Below are 19529 nucleotides of genomic sequence, written 5' to 3' on the forward strand. Positions count from 1 at the left end.
GCAACTTGTGGACTTCCTTCTGTTTGGTTGGTGGTGGGGTAACAGGGAGAGGCTTGGGGAATCTTAATCTTCAGCCTTTTGGTTCCAACCAGTCTGCATGTAACCACCATCCTCCACTCGGGTGGGGGGCTCTTAGTTTCTGCAGAACAGCTCAGAGATATGGGTCAGATCATTATATATACCCGTTGAAGAGGAACTAGGACTCTGTTTTATCACTGAACTATTGTTTAAGCTATCATTACTTTTCTTGTTTGACTGCTCTTCCTTTGTTTCTGCATTCCCTCACTTCCCTGATTAGTAACTGCTTGAGACTGGCACTCAGGGAAGGCCTAGGAGAATAAAGCCTTTTTCTACAAAAAAGAAATGGGGCACATGGTAGGGGGTATTGTACCCAAGAGGGCCTCACAGGGTCCTGTTCAGTTTCAACCGCCACATTTCTTTGATACTCCTCTATCATCAGGGGAACAAGGGCAGGACAAGAAAGGGGACAAAGTTTTGGATAGAGGGGTTAATGATAAACTCGGCAGAGGAACTCAGTTTCAGTGGAACTCAGTTTCACAACTACTGGCTCCTTCCCCTAAAATTAAACTCCTCTTCCTGGCCTCTTCCTCCTCTGCAATCCCCTCCAGGCAATCTCACTCCTTCCCTCCCTGACCCCATTTAACCCCGGTGACCAAGCAGGTCACCATGTGCCTGAAGGACAGGGTGCTGGGCAGTGGGGCAGGGCTGGGCCCCGAATAGACAAGTCTGTTTGGGATGTTAAATTTAAGAACTTGGTTAGATATCCAGGGGGGACCTCTGTTAGACTTCAACAACAACAGGGTCAGAGTCCGGGTCAGAGATCGAGCCCAGGAGGGGCCCAAGGACCTCAGAGAAGGAGCCAGGGAAGAGCTGTGTCACAGAGATGGAAGAGGGACGGGGTTTCAGCTAAGGAGGTTGGTCATGGGAGGGAGGTCAGTCTTGGGTAAAGACTGCTCGACTCAGCAAGTATTATGGGGGAAGGAAGGCATGGATAGGTAGGAAGTGGAGCCAGCTGGTGGAGATGGGATCGTGAAAAAGTTTGAAAACAAGAGAAAAATGGTAACCAGGACATGGGACGTTGTAAAATCTCACTCCTGGGGGTTCCTTAAAGATCAGTTGTCCGGGGCTTCCCTGGTGGCGCAGTGGTTGAGAGTCTGCCTGCCGATGCAGGGGACACGGGTTCGTGCCCTGGTCTGGGAAGATTCCACGTGCTGCGGAGCGGCTGGGCCCGTGAGCCATGGCCGCTGAGCCTGCGTGTCCGGAGCCTGTGCTCCGCAACGGGAGAGGCTGCAACAGTGAGAGGCCCGCGTACCGCAAAATAAAAAAAAAAAAAAAAAAAGATCAGTTGTCCAGGGCCCTCAGACTTGACTGTGGATCAGCAGGACTTGTGATGTCTCCGGTGCAGGAGGCTCAGGGTGGGGTCCAAGAATTGCATCTCTAACAAATGCCTGCTGATGCTGATGCTGCTTGTGGAAGGGAGAGCCCCTGAGTCCAGCCTCGCCCACCCCACCCCAGGTGGATGGCTAAATGCCTGCCACATGGCACTCACTGCCTGCTCAGGAAGCAATGCTCACCATGAGAGAAGTCAGGCCTCTTTTAAAACTGAAATGTTTGATTACACCCAACAATAAGGGAAAGTGTCTCAACCAATATTTCAAATTAGCTCAGACTTTGCAAGAAGTCCTCAAGGAAAGGGAAGGGCCATGGAGGAAAGTCAAGCCATGCAACATTTTATAGTGTTGTTGCATGTAACTATACATTCCATTGTATGAATATACCACAATGTATTTAACCTATTCTGTAGATAGACTGCGTCATGAGGTTTATATATCTTCCATTTTGCTGGATAATGCCTTCTAAGGTAGTTGTACCAATTTACACCCACCACTGGCAGAGTATGAGCGTTCCTGTTGCTCCATATCCTTATCAACACTTGGTGTAGCTACTCTCATAGGAGCCAAGTTTGTTAGTATATAGTAGTAATATCTCACTGTGGTTCTAAGGGAGCTGTTAATGCAGTTGAGTACTTTCTCATTTGTCTATTGTTTATTTCTTCTTTTGCAAAATGCCTATTCAAATCTCTTGCCCCTTTTTGTATTGGATTGCCTGATTTTTTCTTAATGGAACTCTTAGGAGTTTTTTATTTAATTTTTTTAATTTTTTTGCGGTACGCGGGCCTCTCACTGCTGCGGCCTCTCCCATTGCGGAGCACAGGCTCCGGACGCACAGGCTCAGCGGCCATGGCTCACGGGCCCAGCTGCTCCGTGGCATGTGGGATCTTCCTGGACCGGGGCACGAACCCACGTCCCCTGCATCGGCAGGCGGACTCTCAACCACTGCGCCACCAGGGAAGCCCCCTAGCATATCCTTTTTATTGTCCAACCTATTCTTTATGCTCTCTCTTTTTTTTCTCCTTCCTTTCTTGCTTTTGTTTAGACTGATTATTTTTGGTTATACCTATTTTGGCTTTTCTATTTTAGTTTTGAAAATATATACCCTTATACTTTTTTTTTGTGGTTCCCTAGGAAACAACATGAATCTTTGGCTTATAGTACTAGTATGTTAAGTAACTATTTTTACTGTCCTCCAGACAATGCAAAGACCTCAGAACACTTTCACTCCATTTATACCTCTCCCTACTTAAATGTTGTATATTTTTATTTAGTTTTTTCAATCCTACAACACATGGTTAATATTGTTTTATATAGTCAGTGTTCCCTTAGAATCATACATATATTTACTATTTTTGTTGGTCTTTCATTCTTGCATCTCCAGCTTTCTTTCTGGATCATGCTCCTTCTGCTTGAAAAACACCTTCTCTGTTGGCAAATTCTGTTTTAATTTGTCTTAAAATTCTACCTCACATTTATTCTTGTAGAGTCAGTGGAGAAGAAATGACATATAGCTTTATTTCAAAAATGGATAAATCCCTAACGTGTGCTTTCCAGGACCATGTGAGGAGAAATAATTGCAGAAAGGCTAGGAACCAAGAATAGCTCTTGGCTAAACACGTATTTCCCTTCTGAATTTGTTGCCTCACTGGCTATACTGCCTGAAATTCCACCAGTGACTTCCATTTGGCTCACAGATCCCTCTCTGAAAGTAGAAAAACCCACGTCAGTGTTCAGGGGCCAAGGCACAAATGCCTAGTTAGCTTATTTTCTTTCTAACACCTTATAGGACTCAATCATACTCTAAACATAAAACTGCTCACAGAAAAAGGAGAAAGACCAGTCATTTGGAAGAATTTCTCGAAAATCAGGTTGGGAAGGGCCACAAAATGAAGAGCTCGGGAGATCCTGGGGGTGGAGCGTTAGTCTTGGGCTGTGGGGCAAGTCAGAGGCAAAGGTCACCTCCTTTGCACTTGGACCAAGGAGGGCAGAGCTGTTGGTCCCGTTCAAGCTTGGGGTGCGAGTCCCCAAGTGCAGCTCTGGAGCCTCCTGAGCACACAGATGTTTTCCAACAACCCAGGATCCTTGGACCCTGACCTGCAGTCCCATGTGGGCAGTACCTCCAGAGGCTGAACGCCACCCTCACAGCCGTTATCAAATTTCTCTCCAAAGGACGGCTGGAACTGCGGAGAACAAGGCAGGCCCCGGGGGACAGAGAGACACAGTGACAGGCACCAAGCAAGCTGTTGTACTGTATCTGGAAAATGTCCGTTGCCAAAACCAGCTGCTGGTCAAACACTGTGCCCATTATCTGAAAACCAGGCCACGGGGAAGTGGGTCCAAAGAGGGTGATGGCTATACTGTTTCTGCCCTTTGGCTCTTGGGACGACTGGATGTGGCACTTTAGAGAAAGGGAACAAGGGGGAAAGGTGATGAGGGTTAAGAGCTCCAGCCCTGGGCTGTTTGAATGTCTCAAGTGAAGGAAGGTCCGTCCAGGGGACAGGGAATTAATTAACCAGCCCTGCTTCCCATGGTGATGTTGGGAACACACGGTCCTGCACAGGGGCTCAGGGGTCTGGGTCCTGGGAGGGGGCCCCAGCCAGGCTGCTGGCAGACCCTCCCTCGTGTTGCAGGCCCCTCGGGGGAGGAAGGCAGGCCAGTCAGCCCAGAGGAGGGGGCTTCAGCCTCACACTGGCCATTCCACCCTGCCCCTTCAGTGCCCTCCTGGAGCCTGGAGTGAGAGAATGCTCCGGCTGCTAGAGCAGTCATCTCTCACGGGGCCTGACCTGAGCCCTCGGTTGAGAGCACAGGAAAATAAAAAGATCAGCTTATGACCCAATTTATCTGGGAGGGGAAAAGTAAAAATAAAAAATAAAAAGTTGTGGGAATTCCCTGGCGGTCCAGTGGTTAGGACTCGGTGCTTTCACTGCTGTGGGCCCGGGTTCAATCCCTGGTTTAAAAAAAAAAAAAAAAAAAAGGTTGTGCTCATTTGCTTTCACGTTTAAGAACACAGAAAATAGCCACTAAATCCCACCAGTAATAAATAAAATGCTCCCATTCTATCGGGCTCAGCCACAAGCCCCAAATCTTTCATGGTGGGATTGCAAGTCTTAGCAAACCTACCAGGAGGGAGGTTTGGGGAGAGTCGGCGAGCCCATTCGACGCCCTGGCCCACCAGATCCTGTCGGGATCTCTGATCCTCCTCCCCTGCCTTCAGCCAAAGTCCCCGGCCCTTCCAGTCCTCATTCCCTAAGACCCAGACTCCCCCTGCCACCCTAAGCTTCTCGCAGCTCAGACCACGGTGGGTCGGCACGCCCTGGTCCTGCACTCCCTGGCCAGGGCCCAGAGGACCCAGGCGCAGTGGGCTGGCCTCTCAGGAGGCCCCGCCCAGATGCCGCCTGACGCTCTCAGAGACATTTTTTGGCCTGTGAATGGAATAGCATTCATTAATATGCTTGACAGACACAGGTTTTTTCGTTTTCCCCATTTAAGGCTTTTTTTTAATATTAAAATCTAAAAACACATTTTGTGGAAGCATAAACATACATAATCCAGCTCCTCCACTCATGCAACAAGCATGGGTTAAACACGCATGTTGGCCCAGGAAAGGCACTTAAGGTAGACACAGCCCCCGCCCTCATGGAGAAAGCTCAGGCACCCGACCTGCCAGGAAGTAGCAAGAAAACCCTCATGGAATCTGAACCACTGCCTCACCCCTGCTCCGCTCAGGCTCCCCTGGGAAGGGGGTAAGGGCTGTCTGCTTGCCCAGTGCTAGAGAGGAAGGCGCCTTAACCAGCCGTCTTTGCCTCTCTGCAGGCCCTGCCATCCCGGTGGGCGTGGACGTGCAGGTGGAGAGCCTGGACAGCATCTCGGAGGTGGACATGGTACGAGGCGCGCAAGGCGGGCAGCGCCGGGGCGGGCTGCTGTGGCCGAGGTCCCTTGGGGGCCTGCGGTGGGTGGGGCCACGCTGGGGCAGGCTGCGTCTGGGGGCGGGGCCAGAGCTGGAGGGGATAAAGCCGGGATTTGGAGGTTGGCCTAGGTTTAGTAAAATCCAGAGCCTGGCTTCTGCAGCTTCGTGGGTAAAAATAACTTGGGGGCGGGGTGTGTGTGTGTGTGTGTGTGTGTGTGTGTGTGTGTGTGTGTGTGTGTGTGTGTGTGTGTGTGTGTGTGTGTGTGTGTGTGTGTGTGTGTGTGTGTGTGTGTGTGTGTGTGTGTGTGTGTGTGTGTGTGTGTTGGGGCGTGTTAAATGCAGATCCAAGGCCCCGCCCCAGACTTCCTGATTCGGTTTATGGGAGTGAGGCCCAGCCCTCTACGTCCTCAACGCGCCCCTTTAGCGGTGTGAGGGGCTGGACCCGCCACACTTGGAGGAGCGCCGGAGGTGGGCGTTGTTCCCCTTCAAATTCTGTAGGTCTCTGCGCGCCAGCGCCCGCCGGGAGCACAGCTTCCCGGCTCACTCCTTGGCAGCGCCCAGAGCGTCTTTGAAGAAGCCTCGTTTCAGCTGAGACCTGACAGCTGTAGGGAGGGCCAAGCAAGAGCGCATACGAGGTCTCTGAGGCAGAAGAACAGGGAGTTTGCAAACTGAAAGAGTGGCGGACAAAACGGGGAAGAGAGGGGCTGCAGAGGTGGGCCAGTGGGGCGGTGCCCCCCTCCACGGGCGGGCCTCCGGGACAGGCAGGAGGAGCCTGGGTGTGGTTGGCAGAGCAGACGTGGGCCACCGCATGCGTCCTTCCAGCCTTCCTTCACCTGCTCCTGGAACAGGCTCTTTTGGGTAGTTATTTATTCATTGGCGTTCATGTATTAGCTCTGGCTACGGTGTAAGGGCTACACTCTTGGTTTCAAGCATCGGCTATGCAGACGAGGAGACACTTTAACAGGATAAGCCTTCAGGCTGAAATTATACTAGACATGCAGCTGCCCATCTCCTCATTCATTCACTTCCCCCCATTTTTCCATTCTGCAGATATTTATTGAGCATCCACTATTGTGCCTTGCCAGGCACTAAACTAGGGTCTGGAGATTCAGGGGTGGGCAGGAAACAATTCTGCCTTTAAAGATACTACAAGCCTAATGGTAGAAACCCTCCAAAATTGGACACTTAGGACTTCCCAGGCGGTCCAGTGGTTAAGACTCCATGCTTTCGCTGCAGGGGGGCACAGGTTTGAGCCCTGGTCAGGGAACTAAGATCCCGCATGCCACGCAGTGTGGCCACACACACACACACACAAAGGCAAAATGGGACACTTGACTGTTCAGGTTTCTAGAAGTGTTTGCTAAGTTGAATGGTTAGCCAATAGGTAAGGAGCCATGTGTGCAAAGGTCTAGGTGAGAGTGCAGGGCTTTGTGGGAATCCAGCCCTGCTGGCCCCAGGGCAGGCGGTGGGCATCACAGCTGCCATTTTCCTTTGCAAAGCCTGAAGGAGGGGCTGTGCTGTCTCTTGGGGTCCAACCTCATGAGGCACAAACATGAGCCGTTCTCTTTCCTGTGGCAGCAGCACCACTGCCTTGGCCATCGTCCCGCGGGGCTGCAGAACTGTTTCCTTCAACTCGGGAGGCTGAGCCTGAGGTGTCCGTCACAGCGGTGGACGGAGGGTCGGCTGTCAGGAAGAGAGCTTTGTAAGCCATCTCTGTCTGGTCTCCCCCCAACGCCCACAGGACTTCACCATGACCCTCTACCTGCGGCATTACTGGAAGGATGAGCGGCTGGTCTTCCCCAGCACCAGCAACAAGAGCATGACCTTCGACGGCCGGCTGGTGAAGAAGATCTGGGTCCCCGACGTCTTCTTTGTTCACTCCAAAAGGTCATTCATCCATGACACCACCACGGACAACATCATGCTGAGGGTGTTCCCAGATGGGCAGGTGCTGTACAGCCTGAGGTAACTGTCCATGGGGTCGTGGCATCCTAATATGTGTGGACAATGCCAGGGATCGTTTGACTGATTTACCACTGTATCGTCAGAGCTAAACTGTGCTTTTCACAGTAGGTGAGAAAACAGTATTTGTGGAATGAATTAGCTAGTCAACTCTTGGTTTAAAAACCACCAAAAAAAAAACCCTCTATTAAAAAAAAAATGTATATGTGTGGTCTGTCCCTTTGGCCCCGAAGAGTTTGTCACTGTGTTTGGGGCTGCGGGTTACATGGGAGGGTCTGAACCTTCTGATGATAGTTAGAACTCTCTAAAGATGAAATGAGCACCGTTGTAGGTGCTGACTTCCCTGTCATCGGGGGTGTTAAGGTTAGGTTAGGAGACTAATTGAACCTGAATGATCTGAGGGAGACGGTGACCTTCTATGTACCCTCCACCCCTGAGAGCCTATGATTCTAGTTTATTGGTAATAAACAAAAATAGGTAATTATTGGTAATAAACAAAAATTAGGGAAATAACCATAGCTACTCTTTATTAGGTGCTACTGCAGATTGGCTTCTGGGCTGACTTGAGTGATTACACAGTTTCATCCCACACCTTGTACAGTTCGCCAGAATTCAGTGCTAATAGCTTTTGAGTCAGGGCTAGGGAGGCAGGGCATAACCTCCGGGCATCTCTGGGGAAGACGAGTCTCTGGATGTGGGCAATGCCCAGAGAAGGGTCCAGGTGTGGGCCATGCACAGCCAGCAGCCTCAGGAGCTGGGATCCGGGCAGAGCAAATACCATCATCTACAGAAGACAAAACTCTAAAAGTTAACTTAGAGGGACTTCCCTGACAGTCCAGTGGTTAAGACTCAGTGCTTCCAATGCTGGCAGCACGGGTTCGATCCCTGGTCAGGGCACTAAGATCCTGCATGCTGCACCGTGCGGCAAAAAAAAAAAAAAAAAAAGTTAGAGTCCTGGGTTTCCGAGCTTCTGATGTAGACGTGAAGAGGCAGCTGCCCTTGGTCGTGTCTTTGTCCTCCTTACTCTGGGCAGGTATATGAGCCAGTAACTCACTGCATGAGCCAACATGTTTGTTTGGGTTCTAGGATTACAGTCACCGCCATGTGCAACATGGATTTCAGCCACTTTCCCCTGGACTCCCAGACCTGTTCTTTGGAGCTGGAAAGCTGTAAGTGTCTGTATTCGTAATGACAAATCTTTGCCTTATTCCCTCTCTGTGCCATTTTAGTAACTATGAGACTGAGTACTGCCTGCCAGGGATAAGACCTATTTAATCCCTAGCTGAGGTAGGATGGCCCTGTTGCTCCTGCCTCAGAAGAAAAGGAGTGAAATTAACTTATTTTCCTCTTCCCAAAGATGCATATACAGATGAAGATCTGATGCTGTACTGGAAGAATGGGGACGAATCCCTGAAAACAGATGAGAAGATCTCCCTGTCTCAGTTTCTGATTCAGAAATTCCACACCACTTCCAGACTGGCCTTCTATAGCAGCACTGGTAGCTAACTTCTGCCATGGTCGGATTCAAATGTGGAAGAAAACACATGAGAATTCTTTTTCAGTGTTAACTTTTTCCCCTTCCAATGAAAATAACTTTTCATTATTCTAATAATGCCCAGTCCAACAAGACATGAACAACACTTAAAAGCAGAGGCTTTAAAAGTTGCTGCCCTCTGAAACTCCATGGTCAGAGGTAGTCATTCTGAACAATTCAGAAAACACCCTTGCAGACATCCTGCTTTAATTATGTAATTTTACAAAAGTAGGGTCAGAGTGTACACGCTATTCTGCAACCTGATTCGTTTGACGTAACGATATGGGGAAATGTATTTATTACCTATTTATTTATGTATTTATTACTGTATTTACCTGTGTATTTATTACCTATATTCAGAGCTATAGATTCATTTCTTATGCGTAGTGTGACCTCTTCTTGGACCTTGGGGCCATGGTTGAAGTTTTGAGAGGATCCATTTGTCCGCTCTTCTTGAATCTCACCGTCAGCCCTTGTGTTAGTTTCCTAGAGCCGTCCTAACAGAGTACCACAAACTGGATGCTTGAAACGATAGAAATGTGTTCACTCACAGTGCTGGAGGCCAGAAGCCTGAGCGCCATGCTCCTTCTGAAGGCTCTGGGGAGGACTCCTTCCTTGCCCCTTACTGGTCCTGGTGGTTATGGCATCACTCCAACCTCTGCCTCTGTTGTCACGTGGCATTCTCCCTGTGACTCTGGTATTCCCATGGTGTGTCTCTGTGCATCTATGTGCAAACATCCCTTTTCTTTAAGGGCACTGGTCACTGGATTATGGGCCACCCTAACTCAATATGACCTCGTCTTACTTTGATTACATGTACAGAGACCTGATTTCTCAATAAAGTCACATTCGCAGGTGGTGGGATTTAGGACTTCAACATACCTTTATATGCTACACAGCTCTGCAATATAAAGCTGCAATACACAGCTCTGCCGCAGCTACGGGACCCTGGAGGACTTCTCACTTCCTTACCCTTTGTCCCAGTGCTGAGAAGCCTAGGCCTGGCTGTGGGAAGCTTTTGGGCTACCGTCTGCCCTGCATGGCCACCATCTCCCCGTTCGCCTGCCCCCAGCCCCACCCTTCTGTTCACAACATCAGATACTGGAGAAGAGCGGGCCCCAGCCAAGGTTGCCTTGGTGTCAGGACAGCCCACACCTGCTTTCCCTTTATGCCCATACTGCTCACCCCATCCCTTTCTTCTCTTTTGCTCTGATGTGCATTGCCACACAATTTTCTTTTCTCATCTGTTCTTGGCAAGTTCAAATCAACTCTCTTTCGAAAACCATTTTTAAGAGTTCCCGGTATAACTTTTACTATGTGTCACTGTTTTTTTGTTTGTTTGTTTGTTTTAAATAAATTTATTTATTTATTTATTTAATTTATTTTGGCTGTGTTGGGTCTTCGTTGCTGCATGGGCTTTCTCTAGTTGCCGCGAGTGGGGGCTACTCTTTGTTGCGGTGCGCGGGCTTCTCACTGCGGTGGCTTCTCTTGTTGTGGAACACGGGCACTAGGCGCGTGGGCTTCAGTAGTTGTGGCTTGTGGGCTCTAGAGCCCAGGCTCAGTAGTTGTGGCACACGGGCTTAGTTGCTCCCTGGCATGTGGGATCTTCCCGGCCCAGGGCTTGAACCCCAGTCCCCTGCATTGGCAGGCAGATTCTTAACCACTGCGCCACCAGGGAAGCCCTGTGTCACTGTTTTGAGTGCTTTGTATGAATTAACTAATTTCTACCCAACAAATCTATGGTGTAGATCGTAGTATCCCCAGTTTACAGATGAGAAAACTGAGACTCAGAGAGATTAGATTTTAGAAAGGAAGTGTATTATACTAAGCCAACCAATCATTAACTTTTTTTTTTTGGTCGCACTGTGAGGCTTGTAGGATCTTAGTTCCCCGATCAGGGTTTGATCCCAGGCCCCAACAGTGAGAGCAAGGGGTCCTAACCACGGGACCGCCAGGGAATTCCCTATTTTTTTTTTTTTGGATCATTAACTCTTTTTAAATTTATTTTTGGCCATGCCAGATCTTAGTTGTGGCACACGGGATCTTTTTGCTGCAGTGTGAGGGCTCTTCGTTGTGGTGTGCAGGCTTCTCTCTGGTTGTGGTGCCGGGGCTCCAGAGCATGCAGGTTCAGTAGTTGTGGTGCATGGGCTTTCTAGTTGTGTTGTGTGAGCTCAGTAGTTGCGGCACGCAGGCTTAGTTGCCCCGCAGCATGTGGGATCTTAGTTCCCTGACCAGGGATCAAACCCATGTCCCCTGCATTGGAAGGCAGATTCTTAACCACTGGACTGCCAGGGAAGTCCCTTGGGTGGTGACAGGGGAGGAAGGGCCCCCAGGGAAGGAGTTTGTTTTTGCCTCTGCGATGGAACCTCACTGGCTTCTTCCTGTGTCCCCCAGGCTGGTACAACCGTCTCTACATTAACTTCACGTTGCGTCGCCACATCTTCTTCTTCTTGCTGCAAACCTACTTTCCCGCCACCCTGATGGTCATGCTGTCCTGGGTGTCCTTCTGGATCGACCGCAGAGCTGTGCCCGCCAGAGTTTCACTGGGTAAAAGCATTTGATAAGGTGTGATAGGGTGGCTATTTTTTTTCAATCACTATGTAAAGAAGAAGTAAAATCATCATTCAGGGTCCTTAACCAATGGGCTGTCAGAGTCAGAAGGAGCGAACTTTCCTCCTGCTTCTTGCTTTCCATTCACATACTGCCCTCAGTTTCCCAGACTACACTGTGAAAACCACAGGGTGTTCAAACCGCATCAGCTCTGCTCGAATCGTTTCAGAAAGATAGCACCTACCTGGGGTATAGACTTCCACCACTGGCAGTATCAGAGCTCAGTACTTTGATAAATAAGACAATTCGACAAATGCCCAAACTTACTGTGCAAATACAAAAACTTCGTCGGCCTTATTTAGATAGACTGAGAGTTTGGGAGCAGGGCCCATATTTCATGATTTCTGGGAAGGAGAGGGCTGTACTCCCTGGAGCTGTGGTTTAGTCCTTCACAGACCCTAAATGCCAGAGTAAACATTTGCAACTCATCAGAGATTTGGACAAAATCAGGTTGGGCACTGAGACATGTGAGGGTTTGACCAGCAAGGCACAGTGAAGAAGAAACCTGTATGACAGGCTTCTAGGAATTTCCACAGTCTTCCTGGACTCAGGTGAGGGAGGATGTGTTCTTTCCTTGAAGTTTGGGAAGGTTCCTTGAGAGGGGTCCTGTAGCCCCTGCTTTTTAATTTTTATTTTTTATTGAAGTAGAGTTGATTTTCATAGCCACTGTTTTAAAGTCCACATCTGAGCAGATCCTTTGGGAAGCTCTGCTGATCTTAGCAGCCACATCACAGAAACCCAGGCTCCCAAGTGGCTCAGAGTGAAAGGGGACAGGCAGTTGGCTGCTCGGGAACAGATCCTTGCAGATCCTCACACCTCTATGAGGTGGAAACATGCCCTGGCCACTTCCTATTAGATGTAAGAGAGAGCAAATGGGGCTTCCCTGGTGGTGCAGTGGTTGAGAGTCCGCCTGCCAATGCAGGGGACACAGGTTCGTGCCCTGGTCCAGGAAGATCCCACACGCCGCAGAGCGGCTGGGCCCGTGAGCCATGGCGGCTGGGCCTGCGTGTCCGGAGCCTGTGCTCTGCGGCGGGAGAGGCCACAACGGTGAGAGGCCCGTGTACCGCAAAAAAATAAAAATAAAAAATAAAAAGAGAGAGCAAATGTAAAATGGGACTTAGTGAACTTATTTACAAAACAGAAATAGAGTTACAGATGTAGAAAACAACCTTATGGTTACCAGAGGGGGAGGGATAAATTGGGAGATTGGGATGGACATATACACACTACTATACATAAAATCTCTTTAAGCATCATAAGACCTTGGAAGAAACATACTACAAAAATCAATATAAAATGGTTAATAGTTGGAAAAAAAAGGGACTTAGTGAAATGGGAGGGCAGCTGTGTACCCTTGTCAGTGGCTGAACTAAAGCTGGATGCTGCAGGGATCACCACGGTGCTGACCATGTCCACCATCATCACGGGTGTGAACGCCTCCATGCCCCGCGTGTCCTACATCAAGGCCGTGGACATCTACCTCTGGGTCAGCTTCGTGTTCGTGTTCCTCTCGGTGCTGGAGTACGCGGCCGTCAACTACCTGACCACCGTGCAGGAGAGGAAACAGCGGAAGCTGCAGGAGAAGGTGAGAGAAGTTTCATTCATTTCCTTGTTGGAGCCCATGCTGCTGGTTGGATGAGAATAGCGGGAGGGAGCTTTCATGGAGAAAAGGGAGATGTTTGTGCAAAAGGAGGAGGATCCGTTTTAGAATATTCTAGCTTCCATCACAAAAGATCCCAGAAAGCAGAAAGCCTTTGGACAAAGACTGGGAAGACTTGGGTTCTTGGGCCCAACTCTGCCATTTATGGTGGGCCTCAGTTTCCTCATCTGTTAAAAAAAAGTATAACAGAACCCTCACCCCACCTTCCTCCCAGGGTTATTGTAAGGGTCACAATACCCTTACAAAAATGTATATGAGAGTTGTTTTGAAACTGTGTGGTTCTAGATGCACATAAATTATCACTATCATTACTGAACCTGTCTAGGGAGAATGTCTCTACGTCCTGTGAACAGACAGGAGGAAAGTTCTAGAATAAAAAACTCCTGTACTTATCAGTGCTCTGGCCCAGTGAAAATTCAGCCACACACAACCTTAGCCTTTAGACTCATTGGAAATATTATGCTATCTATACGATACTGCACTATAGTAAAGTCTACTATGGGATGGAATGCAAAGGGGGAATTCAGGGCAGTGCACCTGGGCAGAGAGGGAAAATCTATCCTATTCATATGCGGACTCTTATTAATCACATTGAGAAATAAAATGCCAACTTGTTACCAAATCCTTGCTCGTCATTGTACTGATCAAAATGGGTGTTTACCTAAAAGTTGTAGAGATCAGGGGACGTGAAAATTCCACATTTATGTGTGTCTAGCTGGCTGAGAGCTCCTTAGCAAAGGGAGCTGTAAGTTTTAGGAAAGAGGACCTGTTGCCTTTTTAAAAATAGTCTTTTAATGCCCACATTATACCTGTTAAATATTTCCAGTTGTCTTCAAATATGCTAGATTGTTTAAGAGTTTATATTTTAAGTTGTCTTCAAAATACTTTTGCTTCAGCATTTGAGGATTTGTTCAATTTTTTTCCCAGCTGGTGGGATCTTAGTTCCCCAACAAGGGATCGAACCCAGGCCCTTGGCAATGAAAGTGCTGAGTCCTAACCCCTGGACCACCAGGGAATTCCCTCAAATTTTGATAATCTGTGCATTGATCATTATCAGATGCCTTTGGAATATACTTAAACACTTTTGATTTGTAATCTGTTAGGCTTTCCTTGTGTAGAGCTGTTCAAAAAATAGCAAAGCCTTCATCCGACAGATATGTGCCCATGAACCATTAACAGCACATAACTTGTACTCAGGCAGATCATTATTAACCTGTTACCATATGATGGGCCCAGTGTTTGCCAGTGATGATACGATGCTGGCTAAAGAGCAATGAGGAAATCATACGTGGACAGCCCTTTGGGCTCCGAGTCTAGCTCCATGTCTATGGGAACAGACAGCCGGGAAGCGAGGGCTTGTTCTCCATTGTTGTCAAGCACACGGTTGAAAGGCTGAGAAGCTGTGGTTGCTGGGGAGGTAGACCGGTGGGAGGACGCGAAATCTCTCTCCCGCTGCCCCACAGAGAAGCCACTGTTCACAACGTTAACATGGCCCCCAGTGGAGCTGAGGTTCCCAAAGTGGGAGCCCAGGAGCACCTGGCCTGGATTCACCTTCTCAGCCTATTGAAGATGAAGATTAAGGGCTGTAGCCCAGACCTACGGGCTCAGAATCTCCAGAGATGGCACCCTGGAATTGGCCTTGCTGACAAGCTCCCAGGCCGTTCTGATGCTCACTGAGGTTTGACTTCTGCTCTGCAGAGGGCAAAGTTGACTGGAGCCTGCTAGGTTCACCATGGTTCAAAAGGGGACCCACGCTGCTTTGCGTTGAAGCCGGCAGGCAGAGTATAGTTCTGCTTCCCTATATGTGCTTCAATTCTTTGGCTGGTCATCCAGACCTGTCCAATGCGCCAGATGCCACTTAATTTTTCTTAGAAATGAGCTGATGTGGGAAATAGAGATTTTCCATAATTTGGGGCATTTCCTGATTCTAACTCAAAACCTTAAATGTCTCTTTTTATTTTAGCAGAAAGAATTTCAGTTTAGAGCAAGGAAAAAGAAGACCCATGTCTTACAAAAAAAGAAGTCCCCAGTGATATAACGATATCTCACAATTTTACCAAAGTTTGGGTGTGATTTTATCTAAATGCAAAGAATTGAATAGATGACCTCTCACTGACCTTCTATCCTTAAAATCTATGAGTTAATTATTCTAGGAATGTATTAATGTGCTACTTAATTATTGTTGCTGATGGGACAAGACATAGAAATAGTAATGAAACAATCATGCCTGATTAAATAAATAGCTCTCCAAACCACAGATTTCTTCAAGTGTAAAAGTACTCCAAGTAATTCTGATTTGACATAAAATCATTCATCTATTTTTGCATTCTAAAGCTTCCTGGTATCCATCTGCGTGCGTATTTCAGGATCCATGACAATAGGAGGAAATGTGTGAAATGCCATTATTTCACTTTCCCAGATGGAAAAACAGAGGCACCACAGGGCTGAGAGCCAGGTTAGAAACATATTAAAGCCAACAGGTTGAGAATAAACCCAAGGTCAGTTGGCTGGATCAGGCAGGCGTCATACCTCTGGCCAGCAACAGCCAAACACAAACCTTTTTTACTTGGGTATGTGAATCCTTGTTTAAATTTTCAATAATCTGTACATTGATTATTATCAAATACCTTTGGATTATATTTAAATCCTTTTGATTTATAATGCATTGGACTTTCCTGTATAGAGTCATTCAAAACATGCCAAAGCCTCAGGGCTTCCCTGGTGGCGCAGTGGTTAAGAATCCGCCTGCCAATGCAGGGGACACAGGTTCCAGCCCTGGTCCGGGAAGATCCCACATGCCATGGAGCAACTAAGCCCATGCGCCACAACTACTGAGCCCATGCACCACAACTGCTGAGCCCATGTGCCACAACTACTGAAGCCTGTGCACCTAGAGCCCGTGCTCAGCAACAAGAGAAGCCACTGCAATGAGAAGCCCGAGCACTGCAATGAAGAGTAGCCCTCGCGCGCCACAACTAGAGAAAGCCCGTGCCGCAGCAATGAAGACCCAAAGCAGCCAAAAATAAATAAATAAATAAATAAAATTAAAAAAAAAAAAACATAGCAAAGCCTTCATCCAACAAATATGGGTTCATGAACCAGCTGTTAACCGGAGCCAGCTTTGCTGACTCTTAACGGTGGGGAGGAGTTAGACAAGACCATTCCCTTCCCTCCACCTTATAATTTCTTATAAACATTTTCATACTCACGGAAATGGTTGAAAAAAATAGGATAATATACATTCATACACCCTGCCCCTCCATCCAACATTGTTGACACTTTGCCATTTTTGTGTGAGCTTTTTCTCATATAAACATACTTTTGTTGGTGCAGCTGAACCATTAAAAAATACATGACAGGGGAAAGTGGGGAGGGGGATAAATTAGGAGTTTGGGTTAACGGATACACACTACTATATATAAAAGAGATAAACAACAAGGTCCTATTGTATAGTGCAGGGAACTATCTTGTTATAACCTATAATGGAGAAGAATCTGAAAAAACGTTTTACATATATGTGTATGTATCTATCTCTCTCTCTATATATATATATCTGAATCACTTTGTTGTACACCTGAAATTATGCAACACTGTAAATCAATTATACGTCAATTAAAAAAAAACTTGGAGGATTATCTAAGAAAAAATATATAAATAAAAAAATAAAAATACATGATAGGTACCATGACCCTTTACCCTTAAGTGGAACTCGTTAAAATAAGGACACTCTCCTACCTAATCATCTTTTGATTCACGGCTGGAACCAGAAGATGTGTGTTTAAAGTCCTGAATCTGACACTAACTGTCTGATCCCAGGAGAATTGTATAGCCTCTCTTGGTCTTAGTTTTTCCTTCTGCAATTGAGGGCATTTGGACTAAATCAGTGGTTCTGGACCCTGGCTACATAGCAGAATCACCTGGGAGCCTTAAATTAATTAGTCTAGAGTGGAGCCTGGGCATGGCCAGTTTAAAGGGCTCCCAAGGTGACTCCAATACACAGCCAGGATAGAGAATCGTTGGACAAAGTGATCTCTGGAGGTGCTTCTAGTTCTGCCTTTTCTGTGGTTCTGAGAAGCCATGGGCTTTACTCTCGGCCCAGGCAGCCTCCTCTGGGCCTCTCACAGGCCAAAACATGCCTGACATCTCCCCTTGTGTTTGCTGCCCACAGTTCCCATGCATGTGTGGAATGCTCCACTCAAGAACCATGATGCTGGGTGGAAGCTACAGTGAGTCTGAGGCCAACAGCCTGGCCGGGTACCCGAGAAGCCATATTCTGACAGAAGAAGAAAGGCAAGACAAAATAGTGGTCCACCTGGCCCTGAGCAGTGAATCCAACTCCTCCAGGAAGAAGGGGCTTCTGAAGGGCCAGGTGGGTCTTCGCATCTTCCAGAACACCCACGCCATCGACAAATACTCCCGGTTGATATTCCCAGCTTCCTACATATTTTTCAACTTAATTTATTGGTCAGTGTTAGCCTAGGAGCTCTGAGGCTATGCCTGGGGAAGGGCACGGACATCTCTGGTGTCTGGCCGGCCGCCCACACGTGGACCTGCTGAGCGTGACCCCTCACAGACAGAGCAGCAGCCCCTGGTCCACCTCAAGCAGCATCCTGGCTCCCGGAGGAGCCCAGGGGCCCTCCAGCTACCCTCCCCCAGGCCTCGTGGGCTGGCTCATCGTTCATGCTGTGTTGTGTCCCACTTCTTGCCGCTCTGGGACTGTCTTCTTCTGTTCTTGTGTGTGAACAGGTTCATGAGAGCCTCCCTCCAATAAAAAAAAGACTCAAATGCCTCCCAGATGAATGTTCTGAGACCCTTAGGAAGCCTAGGATTCAGTTATAAAGGGAAGGGAAAAATGAAGGGCAAGCTTAGGGGCATTCTGGATAGGAGACAGGAAATTAAGATTCAAAATAGGAATAAAAAAATCTGTAAACCCTACACTGGATTAAGTGCCTATCTAGGAAAGAAAAAGAAAACTCAGATCCCAGATGAAATGATTTGACCTGGGTGAGTCTGGCAACTCGCATGATTTTGCAATATTAAGGGACATCATTCATTCATACATCCATTCAACCATTCATTAAATATTGAATACCTGCCCTGTGCCAGTGCTTATTTTTCTCAGCAATGTGTGACGACATGCACTGAGTATTGCCAACCAGGGAAACATCACCCAAACCCATCAAAGAGTAGAGTTTTTACTGGGGGCTGGCCATCTGAATACAGCTGACCGCCTGTATGGCTGACCTTAGTCTCCAGTTCCTTCAGAGGCTGAGCTGATACGTCTCAGCCTGAGACCCCATCATAAATCACCTTGTTGGCTTAGACCGTCTGGCATGGCCGTAGGCCCCCAGGTGAACAAAGACCCTCCAATCAGGCAGGACAGTCCAGGGGTTTAGAAGTTACCTCCCAGGAGCTAGAGGCCAAGGCCCAAACCTTTCTTTTGTCAAGGTTCATCCTTTACTGCACAGCAATCATTGTCAATTCCTCATTGTTAATGTGAATTACTCTGCTTCTAGTATAGATTCATGCAGCAAACATTAAAAAATCCCTGCACTAGATATAGTAGGGTCCACCTTAAGAGTAAGAGATCATCTTATTCTTGTATAGCTCTCAGAAAAAGGACCGGTCAAGGATATCGTATACGATTACGTATAAGTTAAAAAAGTATTAAGCACCACAAAAATGGTTCATCATGTAATGGGAATTCTAAGGAAGGAAAGAATGATTTCCAGTGGAAGACTGGATCTCGTGGAGAAAACAGCTTCTGAGCTGCTCCTTGAAGGTTGGGGATTTGGAGAAGAAATGTTCATGCTAGGTGCAGATGTAGAAAGTACATGCTAGATATGTGCGGTCCGATATGGTAGCCACTGGCTATATATTTATTTAAATTTAAGTTAATTAAAGTTAAATAAAATTAAAAACTCAGTTCTTGCCACGTTGTGCTAGCCACATTTCAAGTGCTCTACTCAACAGCCACGTGTGGCCAGTGACTACTGTATTCAGTAGTGCAGATCTCGAGAACATTTCCACAGTCACAGAAAGTCCTGTTACACAGTGCTACTGCAGATGGAAGGATTGGCCTGAGCAAAGGCATGAGAGAGGCAGGAAAGTTTGGGATTGCAGAGTCTAGTTTGCGGGGCAAGTCGTCTGTTTTGGCTGGATCCTAGGTTGTAGGAAGAGGTGAGAGACCAGCTTTTTCTGCAACTCTAGGGGTCACAGCAGGTCCCCCATCCCTCCCAGTGTTCATCAGGACAGCTTCCCCTCCGTGGAGTTGCCTGGCCCAAGACCAGCGGCTCTCCCAGCTTCAGGGACAAATGAAGAATGAAGGTACATAAACAAGGAAATTGGATGGTACAGGGCACCTGGACATGTTTAGAAACTTTTACTCTCTAGAGACTCTCCTAGGCCACAGTGCTACTCAAAGAATGATAATTATTGATA

General features: G+C 47.6%; 1 protein-coding gene across 2 annotated transcripts in view; it reads left to right on the forward strand.

Moving 5' to 3' along the window:
* Positions 1–17568, forward strand: part of GABRR2 (gamma-aminobutyric acid type A receptor subunit rho2) — a gene marked incomplete at its 3' end in the record, with an annotated part of 37362 nt that extends 19794 nt beyond the window's left edge. Inside the window, exons 3-9 of one of the 2 annotated variants that reach the window (XM_082855264.1) lie at positions 5229–5296; positions 7064–7287; positions 8371–8453; positions 8642–8782; positions 11213–11365; positions 12817–13022; positions 17257–17568. In XM_082855264.1, the coding sequence (XP_082711390.1) occupies positions 5229–5296; positions 7064–7287; positions 8371–8453; positions 8642–8782; positions 11213–11365; positions 12817–13022; positions 17257–17568 (1187 nt within the window). The remainder of the gene's footprint in view (positions 1–5228; positions 5297–7063; positions 7288–8370; positions 8454–8641; positions 8783–11212; positions 11366–12816; positions 13023–17256) is intronic. The other variant, XM_082855263.1, reaches the window with a different exon arrangement.
* Between the last annotated feature and the right edge of the window lie 1961 nt (positions 17569–19529).

Source organism: Leucopleurus acutus, assembly GCF_964270905.1.
Source record: "Leucopleurus acutus genome assembly, chromosome: 15".
Taxonomy (NCBI): domain Eukaryota; kingdom Metazoa; phylum Chordata; class Mammalia; order Artiodactyla; family Delphinidae; genus Leucopleurus; species Leucopleurus acutus.